Source organism: Bos indicus x Bos taurus, chromosome 4, assembly GCF_003369695.1.
Source record: "Bos indicus x Bos taurus breed Angus x Brahman F1 hybrid chromosome 4, Bos_hybrid_MaternalHap_v2.0, whole genome shotgun sequence".
Classification (NCBI taxonomy): domain Eukaryota; kingdom Metazoa; phylum Chordata; class Mammalia; order Artiodactyla; family Bovidae; genus Bos; species Bos indicus x Bos taurus.
In genome coordinates this window covers 54272450-54290582 of record NC_040079.1, presented here as the reverse complement: position 1 = coordinate 54290582, position 18133 = coordinate 54272450, and the positions used below count along the sequence as shown (strand labels likewise).

Genomic DNA, 18133 nt, shown 5'->3' with positions numbered 1-18133 from the left:
GTTTCCATGGCCTGGCCTGCACCCTCCCACTCATAGCAGCTTGCCCTCAGCCTGGGAGGTGCAGAGGCAGTTTGCATGGACTGAGGGCCTAGCTGTCACTCATAGCAGCCCACTGCACACTGGATAAGAAAGCCTGCTCCAGCCACACTGACCTCACAACCTCCACAGGCCAAGTTGCCACTGTATCACCATCACCAAAGCCCCGCCCCCACAGAGGGAGGCAGGACCTGGGCACCTCTTAGAGCAGAGTGGGGGTGCCAGGACCTTCCCAGTCACCCCTGACCTGCCCATGTGGCCCAGTGAGATATCCAAGTTGGTGGTTCCTGGAGTCTCCCAGACTCTGGGCCTCTGTTATTGGGCACTAGGTTTCCCAATGTACTTGTCCCTATTTTGAGAAACTAGCCCTAAGAGTGTGTGTGTGTGTGTGTGAGAGGGGCCTGCATCCAAATATCAGCTTGGCAAAGATCTGTCCTGAGACTCGGGCCTGTCTCTGAGGATCCTTATGCCTCCACTGAATAAGGGTATGTATGCCTGCTGTACCCCCAGTACCAGGGGGCCACATGTGGGACGGGATTTTGTGATCTGAAGAGGGCTTGATGGAGCCTTTCCAGCCTGCACCAGCCTTGGGCTACACCAGGACAGGTGTAAAGGCAGGAGCAGACAGAGGGGTCCTTTTCTGGCTTCCTGTCCCCCTGGGGACATAGGTCAGGCCACTCTGATTTCTTCTGCCCTGTGGATGCCCTGACAAAAACCACAGGAAGATGCCCATCCTCACAGAATGTGGCTCGTGCTTTCAGAGCAGAGGAACCCTTCTCTCTCTCTCACACACACACACACACATACACACACACCCGCCCCCGCCCCCCCGCCAGGCCCTAAGGAACTGAGTGCTGCACGTCACCTTTCCCCAGCCTCCCCTGCTCCTGGCACTAACCTCACTCTGATGGGTGAGTCCATCTCCACCTCCACTCCCAGGGCTGAGCCCCCCAGGCAGAGCCCAGGCCCAGGGCAGGTGGGTCAGAAATGTGAGAAGGGCCAGAGGAAGTGTAACCCGGGCAGTCCCTGGTGCTCCCTGGGCTCTGTTCTAAGGAGGGGGTCAGAGGGAACCCTCAAGCTGTCACACTTCAATCCTGCAGGAGCCTTATGTCCCTCAGATGGCGCTCTGGTTGTGTCCACCCCGTGAGACCAGGGATCCAGGGGTGCAGTGGCTCCCCCTCAGACTGGGCCCAAGTTCTCAGACCCAGAGATCCCTTGTGGGAACATGGTGCCCAAAGAAGAAAACCTTCATTCCAAGGAGTCTGGATGACCTATATTATGTTTATTTTCTTAACATATAATGAAATTCCAATTCCAAAGAGGCATATATGCAGAGCAGACAGATGCAGGGTCCTGTGTGCAGCAGCCAGAACAGGACAAGATGGAGTGCCCCCCTCTCCCCTCCAAGAGTCCCCTCACCCTTCCTGACACCAGGCCATTACCCAAGCAGAAATGCAGGATCTGGGTCTAAGAGGGCCCAGTCTAACAGTCCAGGGACATGGCCCTGGCTGCTAGGCCTGGCCAAATCATCATCTTGCTCCGGGTCCTGGACCCCAGTTTCTTTCTCTGTTAAATGGACTAGAAGCGAAATGGAGGAGAGAGTGCATGGATGTCATGATGTGTTGTGACCATTAAGGGCCTCCTGGTCGTCCTGCTGCTTCCAGATACCTATGTGTTGTGTCTCTCAGTGTTTGTCACCATCGTGGCTGTGGGGCATGGGGGGACCTACTCTGGCCCTGGTGGAATTTTATGGAATGTGTAGATAGCTGCCCCCACTAACAGACTGTGCTCAGAACTATCCTTGGGCTGCAGCCATAGCTACTTCATTTGGTCAAGACCAATTCTCCCCTCCAAATAAATGAAGAGGGAGGCCTATGGCCTAGGAAGCCTGTGCAGGTCACCCAACGTCCCCCCAGTGCCTCCAACCAGGACCTCTGGAATAACAGAGGACTCTGCTTCACCTCCCACCTTAGGATCAGCTGGGGGCTCGGAACCTTCGCTAAGGGTCCAGCAAGGACATCTGTCTCCAGGGGCTGACCTTCAAATGGCCAAGTGTCCTTCAGTCAACACACCCCTACATAATGTTGACCTGTGTCTGCACTGGCAAGAGAAACTGAAGAACCAAATAACGACGAGGGTGATGCAGTGATAGGTGGAAAAGATCAACTACAACTCAGTGAAGGAACGTGGACATTCCTCCCCCTCCCTCAGATGATCTTCATTCTGCCACAGCAGGCTCTGTCCACTCTCAGCCCTGCTCCCCTAGGAACGGGAACTTCCAACGGCTGGATGACCTATTGCTCTTCGTTTTGGAACATGTGTGCCTATGTACATGTGTTCACATAGATGTGTAGGTTACAGCTATATCCTGGGCAAGTGGAAGAAGCAGCGCTGAGCCAGACTAGGTCTTCCAGAATGTGCAATGTGTCTACACTTACAGAATCCTGGAGAGGGGTCTCGGGCCCACGTAGCTCTCCCTACCCCTGCCACTTTACAGATGGAGTCACTGAGTCCCCAAGACTGAGATGTTCCCAAGGTCGTACAGCACCTCCAGAGCTGGGGGAGCAGCCCTGGAAGCCAGCCAGGCTGCAAAGACAGGCTCTGACTGCCCCCTGACCCCACCACTGCACTTGGTGGGGTCTCTTCCCCCTCAGAGCATCCTTGGGGCACGTGCATGTTACAGAAAAGAGGGCCACTCCCGGAGGCACAAAGCAATCACTGAGGAGCCCCAGGCACCTGCAGCAGGTGAGCTGGTGAGCAATTTGGGGATGGAGGGGGCTTTCTGGCATACCTCCCATCACACTCTGAAAGGACAACTTAGCAAGATGGGTCCCTCTCTTTCACCTCCTTTGTGACTTCAAGGGAATGGGTGATTGGAAAATCTTGGTCCTCAGGGATCCCCAAAGCCGAGAAAAGGAGAAAGAGAAAGAAGGTGATAGCAACAGTCCCAAATCAGGCTTGGCCACGCAGGCCCTGTGGATCTTCAGGAAGTGACTTTGGCCAGCTTGTCAGAGTGTCTATGATACAGATTTCACCCCTCCCCTCCCTCTGCCCACCCCTGCCCCCCACACCCCCCATGTGGATGCCCAGGCCTGGCCCCCTTATTTGGGCTTCATCTCCACCCTGGAGTTGATGTCGTCGGCATCCAGGTCATACTCCTCCACCTGACCGCTGGTCCACACCTTCACGCGGTCTGTGAGGTCACTGCTGCGTGGCGCCAGGATGAAGTCATAGATGAGCACTGCCAGGGCTGCTCCGATGAACGGCCCCACCCAGAAGATCTAGGAACAAACAGCAGACGTGCTCAGGGGGCATCTGATGGGACTTGCTTCCCATGAGAGCCCCGACCCACCCCCCACTGCACAGCTGCTCCCCAACCTGTGCCTGGGACAGAGAAGGCAGAGCTGAACCCCAGCATCTGCAGCCCTCCACCCCCTACAACTGGCCCAAGCCAGGACTTAGGTAGTGATTTTCTCCTTGCTTCTGTGCGACCCAACTCAGCATGCCTGGAATGATCAGACCATGGTCTGATCTGGAAGGGGAAGCTCCCTACACTGCCCTGCCTGAGATGTGAACCCACCACTTCTGCATCTCAGGTCTCATCTTCCTGAGTTCCTCCCCCTGGCCATCTCTCAGGGCCTCTGTGATGGGAGATGATGTCACAGGGTTGGGGGTGGATCTACCATAAGGCACCAAAGTCTCCCTCCCACCTGCACGGGGCAGCCCTGAGACCCCTTACCCAGTGGTCCTGGAAATTGTGCGTAATCACCGAGGAGCCGAAGGACCGGGCAGGGTTAATACCGCAGCCGGTGTAGTCTATCTGTGGGAGGGAAGGGTCAGGGGGAACAGGAGAGGAGATGGAGAGAAAGAGACAGAGGGAGAGGGAGGGAGAGGGTGACATGGAGGAATAAGACCAGAGGGGAAACAGGGCAGTGACCATCAGACCTGGAAGGATGGTCAGCCAGGCCCTGTGCCTCCCTCTCCAGGGCAGCTGGTCCCCCAACCCGTGGAATGAGCCCTGTCAGAGTCCCACCCCCTGCCCTCAACAGGACACCCTCAGCAGCCTGGCTCCACCCTCCCCACCAGCACTCCTACTTGGGAAGTTCCCCCAGCTCACCGCCAGCAGATGTCCCAGGGCCACAGAGAAGCCAATGGCCAGGGGCCCAGAGCCCCCGAGGTCACGGCGCCTCCGGTCGGTGGTGGCCAGCACGCACAGCACCAGCTGCAGAGTCCCGATGATCTCGATGCCCAGGCCCTGGCCCGAGTTCACGCCAGGGGCCAGCTGTAGGAGAGAGGGGCAGCAAGGCTCAGTGAGCAGAGTGGTGAGGGTGGAGTCCCAGGGCCCCCAGGCCTGGGCACCAAAGGCCAGATCCTCAGTGCCCTCAGAGCCCATTGCATCCACCACACTCAAGCACATATAGCCAGCAGTGAGCATCAGGCCTTGGCCCCTCCCACATCTGTTGAGGAAGAACCAGCTTGTCCTAAACATGTGGGAGAATGTCCCACAGCATTCTCCCCAGAGGCCAGAGAGGCCTGGAGGCGGATGGTGCTTCTGCATCCACCTACCTCCAGACCAGGCCATAGATGACAGGCAAGCCCTAGACATGGGAAGAGATGATCAGGGACATTCAGGGACAGTCAAAGAAGAAGAGGAGCAAATGGGTGGGAGGGCCCAGATGGAGACATTTTTCCTTACCCTCACATCTTGAACATTCCACCCCATCCCCTGCAAAGCTGGAAAGGGACTTCAGCAGTTAGCTGGCCGCAGCTTCCCATGTCCATCTCTCCCTTGAGCCTGTGTTCCTCGCAGCCCCCACCTCTGTCTCCTTCCCACCTCTGTCTGTCTCTCCCTTCTGCTGTCTCTCTCCCATTTCCTCTGGGCCCCACCCTCCCTATCTGCCCCCTCCTTCTCCCTCCTGGCCACACAGGCCCCGCCACCACCGTCTGGCTCCCACTTGCTCCTGGGCCACTTTTAGAAACATGACTCACGGAAAAAGAAGGGAATGGGAGCTGCCATGAGGTCACCAGAGCCCTCCCTCTGCAGCTGCAGCCAGGAGACCCCTCCCCAAGGAGCCCCTGCACCATCTCCCCATGTGGGGGTCGGTCCCAGGGGCCAAATATGCCCACACAGGGGACCTGGGCCACGTGGGCCAAGGCCCACTCACAAATATGCCTGGATGTGGCCAGAGGCTGCCTTCTCCCAGGCAGGGCTGGTGTGTCCAAATCAGACTGAACTTGAACCTTCTTCCTGAGCGGGGTTGGGGTGTCTCCAAGGCTACAGGGCATTTTGCAGAATCCTAGGTGGAGGGCAGCCCTCCACCATTCAGAGGTTTTCACAGCCCCACCCTGAGGCCATCTTAAAAGAACAATTCTCTTCCCGCCTTTGTCTGCCACCCTGGATCACAGGGAAAATGACTCATATCCCCTCCCCTCCGTTGCAGCCCAAGCTCTGCGCGCCTTTCCTGGTCGACCCCAGGGCTGCAGCCCCTCAGGTCAGCCAGCCCTCTGGGAAGTACCCAGCTTTCTTTGCACTCCAGTGTGGGGCTGTAGAGGTGACCCTGAGTTCAGGTCCCTACTCTCCTACTTGCTGGCCCTATGACCATGGTCTTGCCCGTCTCTGGTCCTCAGTTTCACCACCTGTAAAGTAGATCTAATTTTTCCTTCACCATTCTCCAGGGAGGCCAGAGGTTCTAAGGCATGGGGTGGAGGGAGAGGGGCTGTCTTGGGGCATTTGGAAAGGGTTGCAGAGGCAGGTGGGCTCAGGATAGTTGTGGCTTTGTTCTGGTTCTTTCTCTTATCCTCAGAACTAGGTGGGGCAGGCAGAACAGGAGGGGCTGTGCTGCTCAGGAGTGTGAACAATAGAGTGAGGCCCACCTGGAGCAGAGACAGGCTCCATGGAGGCCAGGCTGGTGAGGCCAGGCAACTTGCACCAATGCCCATCACATTCACACCTGCCGCTGCCCTCCGTGTCTGAGCGCTCAGGAAGCTCAGGGCTCCTCCTCCCGCACGCCTCCACACGCTCTCCTTTGCTCTCCAGGGTTGGCCTAATTGCTAGCTGGCAGGAGTCCTGAAACCAGCCCTTCCACTCTGATTAATGGAATGATCGCTCTAAGTGGCTCCTGCCTCATACTCCTCATCCCCACCGCACTCATCACAGATGTGGTCTGGGCGAACTCATCTCTCCCCGGGTTCTTAACCAGGTCTCAGGATCTCAGCTCCTGCTCTGCCCAAGGACATCACTTTTCATGCAAAGTGAGCAGACCAGGGGCCCTGGTGCCATGCCCAGTCCACAAGAAGTGATACCTCCCCTGGGGACTCTAAGATATACCTCATCCTAGCGGCCCAGAGCCCTTAGAATTTGACTGCCCAGAACCACATGGGTTAGTAAATTTCCTCTCCCTAAACCCAGTACCATTTATATGCAGGTCAGGAAGCAACAGTTAGAACTAGACATGGAACAACAGACCGGTTCCAAATAGGAAGAGGAGTTCGTCAAGGCTGTATATTGTCACCCTGTTTATTTAACTTATATGCAGAGTACATCATGAGAAATGCTGGGCTGGAAGAAGCACAAGCTGGAATCAAGACTGCCAGGAGAAATATCAGTAACCTCAGATATGCAGATGACACCACCCTTATGGCAGAAAGTGAAGAGGAAATAAAGAGCCTCTTGAAGGCTGAAAGAAGAGAGTGAAAAAGTTGGCTTAAAACTCAACATTCAGAAAATGAAGATCATGGCATCTAGTCCCATCACTTCATGGGAAATAGATGGGGAAACAGTGGAAACAGTGTCAGACTTTATTTGTTTGGGCTCCAAAATCACTGCAGATGGTGACTGCAGCCATGAAACTAAAAGACGCTTACTCCTTGGAAGAAAAGTTATGACCAATCTAGATAGCATATTCAAAAGCAGAGACATTACTTTGCCAACAAAGGTCCGTCTAGTCAAGGCTATGGTTTTTCCAGCGGTCATGTATGGATGTGAGAGTTGGACTGTGAAGAAAGCTTAGCGCCAAAGAATTGATGCTTTTGAACTGTGGTGTTGGAGAAGACTCTTGAGAGTCCCTTGGACTGCAAGGAGATCCAACCAGTCCATTCTGAAGGAGATCAGCCCTGGGATTTCTTTGGAAGGAATGATGCTAAAGCTGAAACTCCAGTACTTTGGCTGCCTGATGTGAAGAGCTGACTCATTGGAAAAGACTCTGATGCTGGGAGGGGTTGGGGGCAGGAGGAGAAGGGGACGACAGAGGATGAGATGACTGGATGGCATCACTGACTCGATGGACGTGAGTTTGAGTGAACTCCGGGAGTTGGTGATGGACAGGGAGGCCTGGCGTGCTGTGATTCATGGGGTCGCAAAGAGTCAGACACGACTGAGCGACTGAACTGAACTGAACTGAACTGAAACCCATTACCACCACTGCCATCAGCAGGAAGCCTCCCCTGATTGCTTCTACGATCTCCTCTCTTTCAACTGCCTAAGAAGTTGTGCTACTTACATCTGGAAAAAAAAAAAAAAAAAACATCAATCATTCCAAATTGAAATGGATAGTTTAAGGTCTGCTGAAATTTGACGTCCAGAAAAGAGCAAGTGAAAATCCAGACCCTATGTTCCGATTTTGTTACTATTGTTATTTCATCTCTTAAGTCGTTTCTTACTCTTTAAGACCCCATGGATAACCCGCCAGGCTCCTTCTGTCCATGGGATTCTCCAGGCAAGGATACTGGAGCCGGTTGCCATTTCCTTCTCCAGGGGATCTTCTCAGACCAGGAATCGAACCGGCATCCCCTGTTTGACAAGCAGATCCTTTACCGCTGAGCCACCTGAGAAGCCCATGTTTCTGTTTACAACCTACTGAATTTGACACATTGCATAAATAGGGCTAATCCCAGTTGTGGTTACTTGTTACTGAAAAAAAAGTTTGTACATCCCCAGAGCATTTTGCCTAGCCCGGGTCTTATATTTCACTAATTAAGGCCAAAACAAAACAAAATTTAAAAAAAGTAACAATTTTCTGAACACAAGTATAAATAAGAGAAAAGCCACACATTTAATCTTAAGCATCAGAGAGACGCAAACTCTCCAGTTTTGTATCAAACCCACTGAAGCCCACTCTCAAGGGCCAATTCAGATTCCTCCATCAATTCCAATTCAGCATCAAGAAGTTTTCTCAGGTCCCTGGCTGGAATTAACTTCTGCTTTCACTCATCAAGCCCTCACTGAACAGCCTGCAAATCTTGCAGAGAAATAACCTTTTTGCCTCTTATCGGGTGCCTCAGAACCCCTGGCTGGGAGCTCAGTGGGGACAGAATGTGGACACCTTCTCACCTCCCTGCCCAGACCTCGAAGGGACACTTACTGTGTGGAGACAGGAGGGGCAGACAAGGAAATTTCTTGGAGGCCCAGTGGTTAGGACTCTGCACTTTTCACTGCTGAGCACCTGGGTTCGATTCCTGGTCAGGGAAGTAAGATCCCACAAGCTGTTCGGTGTGTCCCCTCTCCCCCAAAAGAAGTGGCAGATTATGTTAATTTTCTAGCATTTCTACCCATTCTAGAGGGAAGTTCTCTGGAGTCAGGGCTGATTCATTTGCTTTCTAGCTGGGAGACTGCAGGCCAGTATTAGTCTCTATGGACCTTGCAGGGCAGCATGCTCAAGACTGTGAGATTACAAACGGGGAGGTCAAGGCCTGGGAAGGAGATGGCAATGCCAGATGCTGCCTACGCTCACAGGCAAAGGTGCTGGCTACCTATGCATGTGGCTAAAGGTCCTGTCTGTTGCCACCTTAGACTGAGGAGCTGGCAGAAGATGTTCTGTGGCTGCCAGGGTGCCCCAGGCCCCAGGGTGGCACAGAGCCGACCTCTCCAGGCAATGAACTTCGAACCCTCCTCTCCCTGCTGCCCATGAGCAGACTGACCAAAGTGACTCCTGAGGCCCAAGACCCCAGCATGACCTGAGCATCCTGGGATCCCACCCTTCCTGAACCAGGCCTGGCGGGGCTCTGGGCATCCATTAAAGAACAAGATATCAAGGACCGCCCCACCTACCCACTGCCTGCGGAACTCAGTATCCCAGTGAGGGGGACCTCAGTGAGCCCCCTCCCCAAGTATCACCCTTCCATCGGTGATTTTTTCAAGTGCACATGTGCCTCTGGGTATCCACAGCTTTGTGTGTCTCTCTGCATTGCTCTCTGCAGAGTCTCTGGGTGACCACATATGTCCAGATGTGACTCTTTTCTTTTTCCTTAGACATTAAGAGGTTTATTAGACACTAAGTAAGTGAAAAGTCTGTCCAACAGTTATAAAAGTTCTCAACCTGTACACACTAAAGAATACAACCTAAAAATAGATGACACAAAAGTTCACAGAATTACAAAAAGAAAATGATCGATCCACTACCAGAGCGAAGGGGTTTAAACTTCCCTTAGAAACTGATGGAGGGAAGTGTCAATAAAATAAACAGCAAGAACAGGGAAGATTCAAACCCCGTACGCCCTGCACTTTCAAATTCAAGAATATACCCTCTTTTTCAGCCCACGGGGGACACTCGAACTAGTCACGTATTAACCCTATTAGGTGGGACGCTGTCTCTTGCAGAGGTGGGCTCTGGGGTGAGGTCGGGGGAGGGCGCTCTGTGTGGCCTCGTGTGTCTGTGTTGTGTGTCTAGTGGCATTTCTGAGTTGTCACCCTGTCCCCGTGTGCTGTGCTCCCACGTCCAGGTCCACCACTGGCTGGGGATGGGGGAGGAGAAGGGATGGAAGCACCCTTGAGTAAGAGAGAAAGAAGCAGGTCTCAAGGCGCCCTTTATTTGCTCTCAGAAGCCATTTCACCTTCCTGACAAGGAACAATACACAAAGCAAGGGCTTCCTCCTTCCCTCCCTCCTTCTTTCTTCACTCGGGGGCAGCCCCCGCTTCCTGCTCCGGAAAGGAAGAAGTGCCATTGAGGGGCCCCCCTCCACCCTCCTAGGGTCCCAGGGCTAGAGGGGGACCACCCAGGCTTGAAAAGGTGCTTCCCGCCCACCCGTGTGTGTGTGTGTGTGCGTGCCCATGTGCATCATATCGTTGTGACTGTGCACACACACATGTGTGCCAGTGCAGTGTAAGTATGTGCAATTTGCAGAGATTTTCAAGGGTTGTAGGCAGGCAGCTAGGGTCACAGTCCTGCTCCACCATCACCTGCTACACAATCTTGAGTGACTCCACCCGTCTGTGAGCCGTGGTTTCCTTATCAGTAAAATAGAAGCCTCAGCCCAGATTATAGCCCCAAACTGTCTCTAAGATTCCTTCCTGCCTGACATGGGACCCCTTCCCCCAAGACCTGCAGTCACCCTCCAGGCTAGGGTCCTGAGTGCAGGATTCCCACCTGGTCGTGTGAACGGCCGGTCTCTGTACAGCACAGAGCCTGTCATAGGGCCTCCCGCCCACCTGGAATGTTAGATGGCCCCCACCACTGCCCCCCCACAAGAGCCACATGCCCCAGAGCCATGGCTGCCCAACACACCCTACCTGCACAGCCCTGGTGACCAGGAACTTATTGATTTGGAAGCTGTCCCTCCCCAATTTAAAATAGTAAGTTCTTTCTTTAGCCTGAGCAGACACCAGCCCCAAGTTGTCCTGAGGGTGGGGTTTCGGGCACTGAAAGGATGTGCTCATGGGGATGGGCATTTTCCCACCTTTACTACCAGCTTGTGAGTTGTTTTCAGCCTCAGGGTGTACTCGTCCACTGGCCCGCAGCTCCTCGGTTGTGTGAAGAGAGCCCCTCACTCACCCCCGGGGAACCACCTGGGTTAAGGAGCCCCTCTGAACCCGGACAGAGGGTCTGGCTGAGGGAATTTTCCTGCCCTTATCTGCAGCTGTGTGGGCTCAGCCCACACAAGGCTCAGATACATCTGTTCTTCCAGAGGGCAAGGACCATGCCCCCCAGGGGGGCTCTGCCAGCAAGAATCAAGGGCTCCCTGTGCCTCCAGGAAAGCTTGCCCAAGCCAGTCTTCAAGGTGCAGGCAGGGGGCATGTCTGAGGTGCTTGGGGAAAGCCCTCGGTGGGTAAGGCTAAAGGCACCCTGCTGGGTGGGGCCCTAGAGAAAGTGGGGAACACCATGTGGGCCTGAGGTCAGGTTGCGGGAGACTGCATCGGATTGGCCTGCAGTCAGCTAATGCAGTGAGGGAAGGCTGTGACCTGGGTTGGGGAGAACAATGGAACAAGGTGAATCCCCTCAGACTGAGGGGCCCTGGTGGGCCGTATCCCCTCTCAGGGCATAGTCTCTTCAGAGGAGGATTCCCAGAGCAAGCCCTGGTTAGGGGCCAGTGTCGGGATGGATGATATGGGGCTGGCAGGGCGGCTCCAAGGGCTCTAATGGGGGAAACTGCCTCAGAATTTTCCATGGTGAGGAAAGTCTCCACCGCAAAGCTTCTGCCTCTCTCTGCGCCTTCCCCCTCATTGGGCTCTGGCTGGAAACAGTAATTACATGTCCCATCTGTGGCACCACCACCCAGCCCCCAGCCCACTCCCTGGACAGGGCCATCGGAAAACTGGTTTCCCTTTCCCCAGTCCACCCTCAACTCTGGGGGAGGCGGAGGGCCCTCAACACTGGAAGAACTGGTGGCATGGGGAAGAGGGGTTAGGGAGTCGGGGGCACTCTCATTCTGTGGTTGGGGAAACTGAGGCTTAGGAAACTGGGGAAGCAGAAAGTTTGGGGCTAAAGTCAGGTGCCAGATGCAACAAGTAGAAGAGGTTCTCCAGGCAGTTAGGCCCAGCATCAACGGGGTTGAGAAAAGACCCCGGAAAAGGGAGGTTTGCACTCTGCCTGAGCTCCCAAAGGGGCTGAATTCACAGGCTCTGGGACGCAGGCAGACACTGACCTGAACCCTGAACTCTCATTTTTCTCTAGAGCCCCAGTCTCCCACCATGACCCACCCCCTATCCAACCCTGCATCAGCCACACCCTGTGATTCTCAGGCCATGACCTCCTCTGCTGGAAACCCCTTCCCTCCACTCTGGAATCTCTACTTTTAGGCTCCCGGGACACCTCCTCCCTGAAGGCCTCCTGGCCCTCATCGCAGCTCGAGGTCAGAAGTTCCCAGGTATCCTGACACGTCTTATCACACCTGCCTCCTGCCCCCTATCATTGACAGATGCGCAGTGGCCTTATCTTACTCGGGACCATGGACTCCTCAGAGCAGGGAGCGGCCTGACTCAGCCCCGAATTTAGTCTGCAGTAGCAAAAGTCATGTTTACAGCGAACATGGGTGAGCAAGCAAGAGAGGGGAAGAGTGAACAGAGGCAGTGAGTGATCAGAATTTCAAGGTTCAAGAGCATCTTCCACTTCCCAGCACCCAGCCACGCCTTGCGATATACCCATTCTGCAGATGGGACCTGGGACCACACAGATGAGGTGGCTTGCCTGAAATCACACTGTATTAGTAGCTGAAGTAGGGCAGGGCAGGCCAGGCACCTGCCGCTGCCTCTGTCTTTCACTCCAGAAATAAACTCAGGGTCTGGCTTTGAGAACCGGCTAGGATGTGGCAGGATGGAGAGAGGTCCACGGTTGCTCCAGGGCATATCCTGAGCCCTGACTCAGTGAGGAGAAAGTTTTCGCCAACATATCCCCATGGGACACCCCCTGACTCACTCCAACCACTTCCTGCCACTTCTTTTCCCTATTTTCCTTGAAAATCTCCATGCCAACGACTGGTTTGGGTTTGGAGAGGCCCGGGACTCAAGGGGCTAGGGGAAACCTCTCCCAGAGCCTGGAGGAAAGAGCATGTCACCTGCTGTGCAGACTGGTCTCTGCCCTTCTTGAGGCACTGAGGCCACCTCCCAGGTCCCTTTAGATCCCAGGCTCAGTGTTCTGAACCCTTTCTGAGTTCTTCAGCCCAAGACACGTGTTTCTGGACCCCAAACTTCCATGGTGGGGCCAGGGCAGTCCCTGGGCTCCCACAACAATGTTCATGCCCTTATGTTCAGCCTGGCACTTCTTGGGCTCCTCTTAGCCAGCCCCTCCTGTGAAGAGAGATAAACTCAAGTCCACAAAGTGAGCTTGCTGGCAGTATGGGTGTGGCCAAGAGATATCAAAGAGACCTAGGTCCCCTCTTGGAGACTTGAGGGCTCTCAGCTCCAAGAAAGTCAACAAGTAAGCAGCCAGGCCTTGAACCCAACTTGTCTGCTTCCCTGCTCAGGGTTGGGTTCCCTTTTCTCCCTCTCTTGCAACCCACCCAGCTCAGGTATTGGGGAGACTGGAAAAATGGAGGCTGGCAAGGGAAAAAGACACTGAATCAGGGTGTGGCCAGATCAAGATTGCACAGGGATGCTTGCCCTCCTCAGGCCTGCCTGGGATGCCTGTGTGAGAGAACAGAGTCACCAGCAGATGCCTGGCCTGACTCGCCCTTGAGAAGGAAGGTCAAGAGGGGGCCAGAAGGCCTGGGGAGACTCTATTCCTCCCCAGGAAGGATCCTTCCCCTTGCCCATCATACCCAGCTGAGCCCCGACGTGATCCTGACCCTACTCCGTGGGCATGCCCTGAGGTCGCCCAGCTCTGCCCCCACTAGAGACAAGCCTGGAGGACCTTACACCCACGGAGACCACATCTTCCTTGACTAAAGTTTAAACTCCAGCCCGAAGGGCTAACCTTCAGTCCTGGACTGGGTGAGGTGTCACGGTGACACAAGGCGTGCTAATCCCTGCTTGGCAGGGTCATGCCAACTGCCCTCTGCACGGACCTTCGCAGCAGAATCTGGACTTTGGCTGAGAAGCGGGAGGACGGTTGCTTGTCTAATCACCCGCCACTCTCTGTGGAGCCTCTGGCCACCTCCCTCACTGTCCCCACACCCGCCTGCCCTGCCCAGGTCCCGCCAGCCCAGATCTGATCTGGTTCCTTCTCTCTCCCTCCCTGTGAAAACACCTCCTCGGGCACTCTGAGACCTCCTCCAAGCCTTCCTCGGCCTTTCAGGCCAATTTTTCCCCCTGCTGTGGCCCAAGCCAGGTCTGAGTTTGCACTTGGCTGAGGGTCTGGAAAAGCCCAGGTCGGCGACAGCAGGCAGCTGCCTGCCAACGGCCAATTAGCTGTGCTAAGCGGCCCGGGAGGAATTCTTTTCCACAGCTTCCACCCAGTCGCCCACATCTGCTTATCATGAGTGCCCCCAGATCAGGCCCGAGCAGTGGGCACACACATGTATGCACTCACCTCCAGACACACTCACACCGCAGCACCGACACGCTCACAGATACACTTTCAGAAGTAACATAGCCAGCTTTCACAGGTTCAGAGACCCATGCCGGCATCCACGTGTGCACACACTGCTCACAGACACAAATACACGCGCCACACCTCTCTGCATCCGGTGATAGACAGCGGACCCAGAGATGGAAGATGTCCATCTCCATCAGAGTGGAGGCTAGATCCCTGCTCCAGCACCCACCCTTTGCTGCAATCCAGGAAAGTCACCTGCAGGCTGTCCTGAAACTGTTTTCACCTCCCGTCTTGTCCCATTCCCGGAGCCAGCAGAGCAAGAGGAGCTTTTTCCTTGAAGGCAGTTTGTTTGAGGACCTGTGTGAAGGCGGGGCTGCCTGTGTGAAGGTGGGAGCCCCTCTGGGAGAGTTTCGCTCACACAGGATTGTGTGACCAGCTGCAGACATGCCGGACATGTGGTCCAGGGAGACTGGGGGCAGCAGGCAGAGTGTAAGAGGGTCCAGGCTGCGTGGGGGAGGGAGCCGCTGCCCAGACGGGGCTGAGGGGAGGGAGGGGAAGAAACTGCAGCCCAGGGGTGAGGATCCGCTGGCCCCACTGTTAGCTGCCTCCAGAGCTTATTCCCCACAATAGAGACCCGCAGGGGACATTGGCAAGACCATTATGCTCTGGGTCTCAGCTTCCCACAGTGCCTGGCAGAAAACAGGCTCTGGACGGGAGGCATAGCTGAGTTCCAGGTACAGCTCTGCTTGACCTCCAGCAACCTCTCATCCTCTCTGTTCCTCAGTGTCCCCGTCTGCACAATGGGTGGAGGATGAGACGGACCCATCTCAGCACCATTCTAGAGCCCCCAGAGCCTGGGGCCACCCCACTCACCGCATTGAGGCCAAGCGAGTTGTCGGGCAGAGAGGAGGTGATGCCCGAGAGGATGGCAGTGGCAACGATGGCCCCCACGCACTGGGCAATGATGTACATGATGGCCCGGAGGACACTGATCTGGCAGCTGAGCAGGAGCCCCAGTGTGACGGCTGGGTTGAGGTGGGCACCGCTGATGTGGCCCACGCTCTGGGCCAGCGTGGCGATGCTCAACCCAAAGGCCAGTGACACCTTCACGTTATCCTGGACTGCACCTGTCGTCTGGTTGCTCTTTATTGGGTAGTGGAAGCCCAGGGCTGAACCGATGCTGATGAAGATGAAGAGGATCATGGCCAGGAACTCGGCCACCACCGCCCTCCAAAAGAGCTTCTTCTTGAACTCGCTGGCCATGCTGGCAGGGGGCTTGGCTTGAGACCGCTGCCTGGTGCTCGCCTCCCTCTGAGAACTGAGCCACAGCCCGGGCTGGGCCTATTTATAGGGCCCCGGGGGGAGGAGAAGGGGGGAGCACAAAGGGAGGAAGGCCTCTCCTTGCTCCTGGCCCGCCCCACACCACACAGGCCTCCTCTCAGCGATGGATGCAGACACAGCTCTGCTGTCGGACTGCCAACTTTTTTTCCCTTCCTCCTCTCTCCCCTCCCTCCCTCTCTCCCTCCGCCCTCAGCCCTGCCCAGCCCGAGGAGGCAGGCAGGAGGCAGCCACTGCTCTAATAGGCTTTGAGAAATTCCTCCAAGTTGGCCCCACTCAGGGGGCCAGAGAAATCCAGGTGTCCCCGCCCTGTGTGCAAAGCTCAGGGGGTGCCGGAGGGCAAAACCAGGCCTCTGGATGGACAGGGCGGGGTGAGCGGCAGGGATCAGCAGGTGGACGTTGCTCTCCAGGAGGCGGGCACCGTGACCCTGCTGGCCTGGCATCCCCATCCCACTTGAGAGTGACGTTAGCCTGAAGCCCACAGGTCCTGGGGTTCCTAGGGGCTATCTGCGCCTCCTGCACCTGGTTCAGACCTGGCCACTGGATGTCACTGTAGGAATAGCCCAGGGCCCCCAGCCCCACCAGCCAGATCTCAGCTGATGGAGACACGGCAACACCAGAGGGTACAGAGAGCTTGTCTGTGACCACCCCCGACACTCTGGTCAAGGGCCGGCCTGAGATAGGTGAGGATATGGAAGGCCCCCACTCTGGGAGCCCTCAAGCTTCTGGGGCAATTTGAGAAAATGATCTCGGGGCAGGAGCGGGGAAATGAAGGCAGGTGAGGATATTGGTCTCAAAGACTGTCAAGCTGGCGGACCCTAGGGGAGACAGAAGGAAAAGCAGATAACCTGGAGACGGGAGGCCTGTGGTTGGCAGTGGGGAGGAGGGAGCATGAAAGTGAGGGATGGAAAGACCCAGAGAAAAGGAAGAGGAAAAGGAGACAGACAGAGAGGAAGAGAGACAGAGAGAGAAGGATGGACAGAGAAGCAGAATCAGCAAAAGTGGAAGTAAAAGGGGTAGATCCCCAGGCAGAGACAGGGAGGCGGGTCTGGCTTAGTAAGAGAGACAGAGAGGGCGTGCAGGGTGAAGACACAAGCTGGAAAGTGGGGAGACAGGACTGGACCCAGAGGCAGGAGTCTGAAAGAGAAAGATGAGCAAGCAGGAGGAGTTGGGGGAGGGATCAGACAGTGTCCCCAGCAGGGAAGGGGCAGGGACTGCTCTGCAGACCATCCACACCCCCACCCTGTCCCGTAGTCCAGCCTCTACCCTGTGCGTCCCCAAACCAGACGCCCGGAGGCAGCCGAGGAAATGAGAAGAAACTGGATCCCTGGGCCAGGAGCCCAGTGAGGAGCCACCAGCCTGCTACGCATTATCCTGTGAGAAGAGGAGCCAGGTGGGACCCTGGGTGAGGTTGGACCCAGGAGGGAGGGGTCTTCCTAGGTCTCTTCTACCTGCCTCACCACAGCCCTTCTTCATTTACACCACGAGAATGCTGGCTTCTCCCCATTTTACAGGTGGGAAACTGAGGCCCAGTGAGGGGAAGGGCTTCTCGGAATTCTGTGTGTGTCCAGGGGCCATCTGCAGAAGATAATGCGAGCCCTCACTGGCCTCTCTCCTGCCCGACTGTGGCGCACCAGAGCTGCCCTCGCCCTGGGGTCAGCGGTCAGCCTGGTGTTTACTGGGAGAGGAGGCCCTCTGGGGTGGAGCTTTGGGGAGCTGTGTGCCCCTAAGCACACCTAAGTGTCTGTAAATACAGGATGGAGTGGACGTGAGGCAGGGAGGCAGCATGGTGGCGACGGGCCCAGCCTGCGCAGAGAGCCCTGTGGCCGGAGGTAATTGGTGCCTTATTAACTGTCTGAGAGAGGGAGCCAGCCCCACTGGGCCACTTCCCGGAACCTCCTCCACGTCCTTCACTCTGGGCAGACCCAGCTCAGCTCTCCACACCCTGGGAGGCTCCTTGCTCCCTAGCCCTGGCCCCATGGCCTGGTGGCCACCACGCCTCTCAGTGAAGGGTTCTCTGGTCAGTTCCAAGCCTCTGACCAGAGCTCCCTCTGCGTGGCCGGGATCCCCGCATTCTCAGGCTTTGGCGGATGGCCTGTTTACCCTCAGACCAGGCTCTGAAGACAAGGTTGGGGTGCACCTCAGAGAAGGGTCTTCTGGAGCAGAACTGCTCCCTTCAAGTCCTGGACTCCATGTCCACTGAGGAGGGACACACACCCTCGGCTTGGGCAGCGACCAGTTCTGACGCCAGTAGGTGCTGGGCCCCAGCCAGGATGGCTTGAGGAAGGCAGCAGGGAGAGAGCTGACTCCAGCCCCACAGGGACCACCAGACAGGCCGGCGTGGGGGCGTAGCACGCCTGTTCTGGAGACAGGAACAGGAGTCTGCACGGGCCTGTGTGGGCTTCGGGTTCTGTGACGGTGTCCATGGGCCAGGTCAGGATCCAGGCATCTTGTGTTACTGTGCAGGGGGTGAGGGTCACCTGGGAAGCACTAATTCATCCCATAAATAATTACTGAGCACTTTTCAAGTGCCAAACACCATTCCGGGCACTGGGGGGACAACTACAGCCCGGTGG

The 18133-nt window shown here is 55.9% G+C and overlaps 1 protein-coding gene across 1 annotated transcript; it reads right to left on the bottom strand.

Annotated features, from left to right (window-relative positions):
* Positions 1-1297: 1297 nt before the first annotated feature.
* AQP1 (aquaporin 1 (Colton blood group)) lies at positions 1298-15602 on the bottom strand. Its single transcript, XM_027539464.1, has 4 exons — positions 15093-15602; positions 4154-4318; positions 3776-3856; positions 1298-3317 (listed from the first exon to the last, which is right to left on the bottom strand). Exons 1-4 carry the CDS (start codon positions 15480-15482, stop codon positions 3138-3140), a joined length of 816 nt encoding a protein of 271 aa, XP_027395265.1. The 5' UTR covers positions 15483-15602; the 3' UTR covers positions 1298-3137.
* Between the last annotated feature and the right edge of the window lie 2531 nt (positions 15603-18133).

Coding starts and splice junctions, on each gene's coding strand:
- AQP1 (XM_027539464.1), bottom strand. CDS start 15,482: ATGGCCAGCGAGTTCAAGAAGAAGCTCTTTTGGAGGGCGGTGGTGGCC. Junction 4,319..15,092: donor ACTCGCTTGGCCTCAATGCG/GTGAGTGGGGTG, acceptor TCTCTCCTACAG/CTGGCCCCTGGCGTGAACTC. Junction 3,318..3,775: donor ACAATTTCCAGGACCACTGG/GTAAGGGGTCTC, acceptor GTTTGTTCCTAG/ATCTTCTGGGTGGGGCCGTT.